We start from the raw sequence: 9,049 nt of genomic DNA, 5'->3' as shown, positions 1-9,049 counted from the left end.
TTAAATACAATGATTCGAGGTCAGTTTTATCTTCGTTACAGTACTACTTGAAGTCTTTTATTTATTTTTCTACAATTCCAATAAATTGCTATTTTCAAAAAATGTTCAACACGTTCAATTTATGGCCATGCTTTCCCAAGTGACAGTTCTGTCATATTGGAAAAAAAAGTTAAGCAAGAAAAAAAAGACAATGAACAGTCACTATTTTATATCAAGGGGTAATGTTCTGCAATCTTCCTGTTGATTAATAAACAGTGCTATAAAGTACATTCACTTGATCTTGATTTGAATGTTATATTAATCACAATAAGCACCCCTGTTGGAAGCTTTCTCAGCAATGGTTCATGATTAACAGTTGTAACTTTTCGTAAAAGTATGTATTGTATGAATCTGTGCACGTGTGCAAGTCGGCAATCCTGACTCAAAGGCTGAGGACTCGTGCTCCCTCTGATGGTTTAGTGATGTAGAAGGTGGGGGACCCGCTGTAATGTTCCTACACAAACACCAAAGGAAGTTCAGCTCTTGTAACAGCAAGCATAATGACATGGAAATCAATTTGTTGAATAAACACTTGGGCATGATCAATCACAACCCACCTTGATGTGCTTGACGGCCCTGTCTACAGCTTCAGCCTCCAGCAGGGTGACAGTACATCCACCAAAACCTCCACCGGTCATGCGACTGCCGTAAACACCCTCCACGCCCATGGCTGCAGAGGCTAGCTCATCTAGCTCCTTGCAACTCACTTCATAATGGTCCCTGGCAACCATCACCACATTCCAGAACAGAGAAAAAACACACACATTTGCATGTAAGCAACAAAAAATGTGAAGTCGTTTCCTCCTTCACTGAGTTTCTGCAGCAGCTTTCAGTACAGGCAGCAACACGCCTTTTCCTCAAGACTTCCTCTGTGGACACTTGTGATTTTATAACTAGTTCACTAATGACATACATTTTACCTGAATATAATGTCTATGAGTCTGTAATATGTTTTTTATATGTAGGTTTTTGTCTAATATTTATTTGTATTGTTACCTGAGTGAGTTGTGGCTCTCCACCATTAGTCTGCCAAACTCTCGGTACGCCCCTCGTTTCAGTGCCTCTGCTGCTTGCGTAGTGCGCCCAATCTCTTCAATCACATGACGCGCTCGTCGGAAAGTCACACTATCTAGGCGCCCCTTGGCATCTGGCAGCACGGAAACATAAAACTATCAATACTACCATAAAAATTATGGAATGTTTTTTCAGAATAAAAGGTTTCACAAATTTCAGCTATCTGTATTCTCCCGTTTACCTCTCTATCCCATTCATCATCTCATTTTGGTTGTCATACTTTTCCCTTCCTCCCAGTTTCTCTCACCCTCTAGATCCTGCAGGGTGGCCTCCCTCAAGCTGTTCTTGCCCAAAATTGCTGCTGCCTCTTCGCATTGCCTCCGGCGACTTGGGTACTCGCTGCCAGTCAGAGAGTGCCTTACATTGGAGTTGGTAATGAGGATGACCAGGCTGGGGTCAGCCAGTGGCACTAATGTGGCCTCTAAAGACCTGGAGGACCAACAGGGTATGTGAGGTACAAATTGTGTCAACCATGGAAGTGTTATAAGAACATCTATAGGATGTACTGAAAGAGAAAGAATACTGCATGGATGTGAGTGGGCCCGTACCTGCAATCAATCAAGAGAGCATGGCCCTCCTTGCCCAAAACAGACACAAACTGATCCATGATGCCACAGGGCACTCCAGCATGGGTATGCTCGGCCTTCTGACATGCCACAGCTTTTGCAACCTTGTCCCCATCATCTGCAAGAAGGGGTGAGAAACCATTATAATCCCTGTAATTAAAATTATAAACCATTACCTGATTGCATGTTCTTTTATTCTAGGACAAAACTTGCTAGGTGATGAAAACAATCACATGACTTTACTGCCTACTGACTTCTGGAAAGTACCAAAAAGACCGATTAAAAATATACTGTCGTAAAAACTGGCCCTGTCTACAAACCAGTACAAACCAGTATAAATGCAGTATGTGTGCAGGGTATGGCTGTTCATTCTGAGCTATACCACTGAAGTCAATGATTCTGTTCACAATGTCATCCCTCTACTTATCCACATCCATTAACCAATTCATATATGTACTTTTCCTGTGTTTTCTCATGATTGGGCCATATGGGTCAAGTATGAATCATGAGTGTTTTGTGTTTGTATGTGAGAGAGACAGACAGAGAGGTTAACACTAATTATATGTGAGAAGTTCAACAGGGCATTAGTCTGGCAGAGAACTCACCAAGGCTGTATCTCATGTCCTTGGAATATTGCAATATTTGGAATATTTATCTGTATCGCACATTTCAATACATTCACCTCTAACTATGATACCTGTGTCTCACTGAGTAGTCTAAGGATTGTCAGTATCAGGACTGATTCTTACCTGGACACAGCTGCTGCAGGAATGTGTACACTGCAACTTCCAAAGAGGCTGAACTGGACAGTCCTCCTCCTAGTGGTACACTGCTGGCCACTACAGCTCTGAATCCAGGAAGGGGTTGTGCTGTGCACAGAGATTGAGAGTGGTGAGTTCTTATCTTGGTTAAATGGAATCAGTGACACATACACACAAGGATGACTCCATCAGACGGATGTAAAATTTGTCCTTGCAAGAGAAACATTTATCCTAATGTTTTAAAAGAGTCCTTATGAACCTAAATGTGTGGGCATGCTTCCTAATGTCCAACCTGGTTTAACAATGCAGATGTATGCCGCTGTAAATTAATACTACTGATCAAATGAATAGATTAATTATTTTGAACATGGAGTTACCCCTGTAGTGTTGCACAACTCCTTTCACGTAATTTGCCCAGTTTGGTTGCCCAGGAGACAGGGGCTGGTTGTCTTTAGGCAATTCAAAGTCCACTCTCCTAGGCTCCTCCACAGCCTCATTTGCAGTTACAACAGAAACATTTTGGTCTTGGGTCCGACTACCCACCATAACTGTCACAAGGGGCAATGCCTGTAATGGGACATACAGACTTAACAATGTAAGTGTCATGCTATGCATTTTGGATATATATTATGTTGCCTTTCAATTGCTATCCAGTGGTGTTTACGATTTGTTTACATTTTACAGAAAGATTAGGGTATTTCATTCAAGCAAGAGAAAACTTTTAATAATTTAATAACTACCAGAACACTACAACAACAATTACTACTACTGCGACTAATAATAATAATCCCACTTCTGTTGTTTCCTGTTTTTGTGGGATGTGGGCTCATGATCTTACAATTGCAATAGGCTCAATTATTCCTTCCCTGAACATAAAGAGAAAAATACGACATACTATGGAATCACAATCAGGTTAAAGTTAAATTTGACTACTTAACATTGGACCAAATGACAACAAACAGACCTCAAATGCAGAACCTTACAACTGCAATCGTCACAAAACATGTAAGTTACATGTAAACATGTAAGTTAACAAAACAGCCACCTAACAAGCCAGTTTAGGCACACTTTTTCACCAAATGTAACTTTTTGTATGCTTGCATCTTAAATCACCATTGGTAGAACGAATCCTTCATTGTAATCGGTGTGCTCTCCAATCAAATTGACTCGCCCCGGGGCGCACACCGCCACTTCAGGATCCTGTCCCCCGAAGCTTTCCCGGAACACCTGCCGAGCCTCTGCAACCATATCTTTGACACTTGGCACAGGACAGCAGCTGGTCATTTTGGAAAAATATCTGCGTCGAGTTGGTGTATTCCGTATAAGAGTCGTCAGCTGAAAGATCGGGAGTAAGACAGCTAGCTACCTTTAAATCGGCTATCTCTGTATGAATTGAGTACTCACTAGAAAGGCAGACCTGCAAAGTTACACACTGCGCTTTTAACCGATATAGTTAACTTTTTGAGCTGTATTTAGTTTTGAATACCTTGCAACTCGCAAAGATTTTTTTCCAAAAAGAAAATGGCTCTGTGTATCTTAAGTCCGAGTTGTTTTGGAGCCCTTTCACTTCAATTCAAGTTACAATACTCCTGTAGGCACATGACAGCCACTCGTTTCCTTAATTACACGTAAGAGAGGGAGTTTCTAGTCAATGGCGTTAAATGTTGGATTCTGATTGGCTTCGAGTCACACGTGGGGCATCTGGGTATTGTATTTTTCTGCCACGCCTGGGGATATTTCATTAAACTGGGTACATATACAGTTTCTTTCTTCATTTAACCTGATTATCCAAGTTATGCTCGATTTGTTTTAGATATTGCTATGATCAAGAAAGTATAGCATATAAACTCGAGTTTGTAGTCAAGATGTATGTGTAACACACGTTCAAAGGCAAAGTAAATAGGCATCAGTAATCGTGAGTAGGGAGTTTAATGCAAGGATAACGCTGAAAGGGGGATTTAAGTAGGGATATGAAGATTTAAAGAACAACAAATGTGGCAAAACACAGTGGACGACTGCCTGTTAGGACACACGAGACTTTCAAAATGGATAATGTGGTATAACAAATAATCACTATGCCACAAGCAATTCTCTACTACAGTTCATGGATTTAAATATTAAAAATTTAAATTGCAATCTATGTCTACTCCATTAAAATGTACACGGTACAGAAACCTACCTATGTAGCAAGACGGTAGGCCTATCTCTGACATATTCCCAGACCCAAACTGCACAACGACAGGCTACTTTTAGAACAATATAAATCTAAAATATTACAAGAAAAAGTAACTTGTCTAGGGTACCCGAACAGACGCACGCATTGAACTGCAGCGTTGCAAACATACTGGCCAATCGTTACATCGCCCCTTGTTTAATTAAAAAAAAAAACACATTTGTTGTGGCACATTTGTCAGGCGTTATTGTTGCACAGCTTGATTTGTTTGCTCATTCCGGCAGAATATTACACTATTCAGATAACATCAATTCGATGCCAATTTTTATCAGCCGTCATAAGCGTTTCCTCAGTATCCTGTAGACCAGCGTTTCCCAAAACTCTCTTGGAGGGCCCCTTGTCCTGTATGTTTTAGATCTCTCCCTGCTCCAACACAGCTGATTTAAATGACGAGTTTGTTATTAAGCAGCTTCAGGAGTTCATAACGACCTGATCATTTGAATCAGCTGTGTCGGAGCAGGGAGAGCTCTAAAAACATGCAGGACAAGGGGTCCTCCAGGAGAGGTTTGGGAAACGCTGCTGTAGACCATTGAAACTCGCCAACATTCATCCAAAAATAAGTCACACTTAACCTACCGCCACTGTAAATTTGATGATTGATTAATATAGGATAGGGGTCACTATATCTTGTTGAATTGGCCGATGTTGGCCAATTTGGGTTATATCAATATAACTTTATAAACATTGCTACCTCTTCCGTGTTCGGCGAGGGGGATTAGCTCAAATGGTAGAGCGCTCGCTTAGCATGCGAGAGGTAGCGGGATCGATGCCCGCATCCTCCAATATTTTCTCTCTGCAACTCGGTTTTTTTTTAAATGGTAGTGTTAAATTGTGTCCTTGCTAACGTCAGTTGTACAAACGTAAACTCCCCCTTCTGTTACAGTGCTACAGTACAGTTGTAAACAATCCTCGTGAAATAACTCTCTTAGACTCTAATGACACCGTTTAACAACCGTCGTTATCGTTCTCTGAAATTGGAGGATTATAGTTAGCCTACAATTTTCTTTATATTATTTAAAAAATATTTCATTGCCTGTTATTACTTGTTCACACAATACAGTTAAATAATGTACAAACACCAATGAATTCGAATATTTTGGGGAGATAAGGAGTAGATAAAGTTTATAAGTTGTTAACGACTACTAAACACTTTTTGGATTTACAGTAAGCAAAGTTATAGTTCACAACTTTTTCAGTTGTTTTCCAAATAAAACTATCGTTTACCCAACTGGCGAACTAAGTCCACTTTTTGTCCCATAGATCTAGTTTTTGTGTATTTTTGCCACAAGTCTACTTTTTGCCCCATAGGCCTCGTCTTTGTATATTTTCGCCACGGCCCATCATGTATATTTCAAAATTAGTAGCCGACGTCTGGGCAATGGTATTTTCTGTTCTGGATTTTTTAAAAACACAATTCTCATGGTCTGCCATTTCCGAATAATGCTCCTCATATTGATAGTCCCTTGCTTTTCGTTGATAATTGCTCTCTTGTCCAGCGGGTGGCGTTGCCTGACATCTGTTAAGATGACGATCGACGGCCGAAGGCGCTGTCGGTGTCATTCAAGTACCCGCAGAATTTCAGGCATTGAGGGGCAATCTATGACAGTCAAAAGTTTCAATGAGGTGAAATGTTATGTGAAGCATAAGCATAACCTAAATCGATCGTGCTATCTCATCAAGATATTAGATATGCTTTTTTCTAGCTTGCCAGGATCCATACACAGTATTTGAAGTATTTTTTCTCTGGCGTTTATAAGTTTTGTAAAGATATTTTTCAATTCAGTCAAATTGCCTTGACAGATTTTTTTTCGATAATAAAGTATTCGCTTCTGAGGTACTTTTTACAGGGGGAAGTTATATAGACAAATAGATCTCTCTGCAGGTCTTTTGCTGATGGAGGACACTAAAACACACAGTTGGGGTTGGAGAATAATTTGATTTTTATTTAGCCTACACTTTAATTTCTAAAGCAGATCCTTCTGCACCTACCATGATAACACCTAACTCATACCAGTCTGAAGGAAAAAAATAATAATTATAACACAAAAATTATTTGCACGTTACTGGAAATGAAGCCATCTGAATATTGCCATGGGAACTAATGGCACTTTCTGTCCTTTCTACATTCAAACACACACCCCCCAGTATTTGTAAAGCAAAGTGTCAGTCCCCCTATTGAGGTCCCTCCCAGTCAGGGCTGCTGTAGAACAAGAATGCTGGGTGGAGGTAAAGGCTGTTTAATTAGACCTTATCACCATGGCGATCTGCTTCACTATTGCTATGCTGTCTGGTATTTTCAACCCCCCCCAAAACACACTCTTTTCCTCATCTGAATAAATTTGGTTTGGGGGGCAGATAAATTCTGTTCGGTTATACAAGGAGCAAGAGCAAGAGGTAGTAAATAACATTATAATCATATGCATGTCATTAAGCAAAAAAGTAAAAAAAAACAAACAACTGCAATGGAATGATCAAATGGTTCACACAGGAGGGCTGTAAAGTGGGAGAACATTGCTTGGAATGCAACGTGTGTTACGAGCTGTGGAGTCTGAGAACCCACTGTGCCTCCATGCAGAGTGAGCCTCAGGATTATTTACAGCATCTAAACAGCAGCACAAGGCACCAAGGGATCTGCTCCCTTACAATACCGCTGATCACTGCTTAAAAACCAGAAGTGCTCACATCAAAGTACATGACGTATGGTTATTTGCAAAGCAGGGTGTAATCTTGCCATAGCATCTGCAGAGAATGCATGGTACTTACATTTAAGAGTCATGGAAATTAATGACTTTCACAGAACTTCATGCCAAAATCTTTTGTTTTTGCAGGTAGATCAGAGAGAATAAAAATGAATCATCAGACTATTTTGGCCTCATTTGAGGAATGTATTTGTCCTCAGTCAGGGGGTGGATTTATAATTCACTGTGATTCTAAGTACATGTCCTTCACCTGAGCAATACGTGATATGGATTTTTGTACAGAAGCATTGCTGTGCAGTGACTGGCTCCACCAGTGTGAATGCTTGCAGCAGGTACTGTGTGCAGATGCAGTTGGTGTTGGCCAACAGAGTTAAATCATAGACGATTCTCTATTCTTAATGAGCTTTTGTCCCCATTCTAGTTCGTCATCACAGCACAACTGTTCTGTTGCTAAGGAAATGCTCGCATTGAAGAGAGGGTAATGACTCTCGACCGCTGCTTTATCTGCTCTGTTACCTAGCAACACAGATTGTGTTCATGATGAACCTTAACATTTTCTATGGTCATTAGTATTTTCTAAATTTCATGGTTTGTGGGAACATTTTCAGTATTCTGAGACCAACAGCAACTTACTCTCTATGGATCATTCATGTAAGGTTGATTTTGAACTGAATATATCAGAGTAACTGATGCGTCACATGGCATTTTTAAATGCTCACAAAACTTTTAACTGTGGACAAAAGCCTTTTATGTAAATGCTCCTCTTTTTGGACTGGTTTGGCCCATTCCACAGATTTGCACAACAAAAGCCATGCTGCCATAGCCTCAAACACTGGCACAAAATCCTTGCTTTTTTGTAAATTGTTTATTTTTTTCAAGCATGTAAGTGGAGTTGTGTTCTTACACAAATTAACCTGACTGAAGAGTTTTAACTGCCCATTGATGGTGGGGGGGTTTTAGGGCATGTAAATGAGGAGATGACCACTAGTCTCCTTTGCCTGTTGCTGTGAGACAAACTGAAGTCATCAAAGTTCCTTCAGGAGGAAAAAGAAGTTTCAAAACACAGGCCCCCTGATGCTGATAGGTCACACAGGCAGGAGAGGGCAGGGGGAGAGAGGGAGAGAAATAAAGAAATGAGAAGGAGAGAGGGCAGGGAGAATAAAGGAGTGAGATGAGGCATATGAGTGCCGAGGTGTTGTTGCAGTGAAAGACAGACAGAGGAATGGAGCAAGAAAGGCAACGCAACAGAAAACATGTCAGGGGAAAACAGAAGCAGAGGAAATGATAGAATAACTCAGATGAAAGACTGTGGAAGACACAGTAGATGGACTTTGAGCACAGACTCCCAAGGGAGCTGCAAAAAAAGAATTTGCTTCATGCTTCTTGACCAAAGGACAAACCATGAAATGGGACCTTGTCTAGTTCCGCACAGCTGATATGAAGAGTTTTCTTATTCTCTCCCGGGAGACACCTTGTCAGTGGTGTTAAGAATATGACTGTGATGCAGTATCTTCAGCTCGCACTCATCCTGACTGTGGCAACAAGCAGTGTTTGGGGTGAGGTTTTCAGCGTTTGGTTTTATTTTCAGCATTCTATGCTTTGTCACTTTTCCAAAATGAACAGAGAGATGCCATCTGAGAGCACCTATCTGGGTAAAGTAGAGATGACAAAGAGATA

The 9,049-nt window shown here is 40.7% G+C and overlaps 1 protein-coding gene and 1 non-coding gene across 2 annotated transcripts; one reads left to right on the top strand and one right to left on the bottom strand.

Moving 5' to 3' along the window:
- Nucleotides 1-130: 130 nt before the first annotated feature.
- On the bottom strand, nt 131-4,033 carry galk1 (galactokinase 1). Its single transcript, XM_036544037.1, has 8 exons — nt 3,554-4,033; nt 2,818-3,007; nt 2,429-2,548; nt 1,662-1,797; nt 1,361-1,542; nt 1,036-1,186; nt 597-759; nt 131-493 (listed from the first exon to the last, which is right to left on the bottom strand). Exons 1-8 carry the CDS (start codon nt 3,722-3,724, stop codon nt 422-424), a joined length of 1,185 nt encoding a protein of 394 aa, XP_036399930.1. The 5' UTR covers nt 3,725-4,033; the 3' UTR covers nt 131-421.
- A 1,349-nt stretch (nt 4,034-5,382) lies between these two features.
- Nucleotides 5,383-5,455, top strand: trnaa-agc. The gene has a single exon. It is a non-coding gene; the product is annotated as a tRNA-Ala (tRNA).
- Nucleotides 5,456-9,049: the final 3,594 nt, after the last annotated feature.

This window comes from Megalops cyprinoides, chromosome 1, assembly GCF_013368585.1.
Source record: "Megalops cyprinoides isolate fMegCyp1 chromosome 1, fMegCyp1.pri, whole genome shotgun sequence".
Classification (NCBI taxonomy): Eukaryota; Metazoa; Chordata; class Actinopteri; order Elopiformes; family Megalopidae; genus Megalops; species Megalops cyprinoides.
This window is presented reverse-complemented; position numbering and strand designations above follow the sequence as displayed.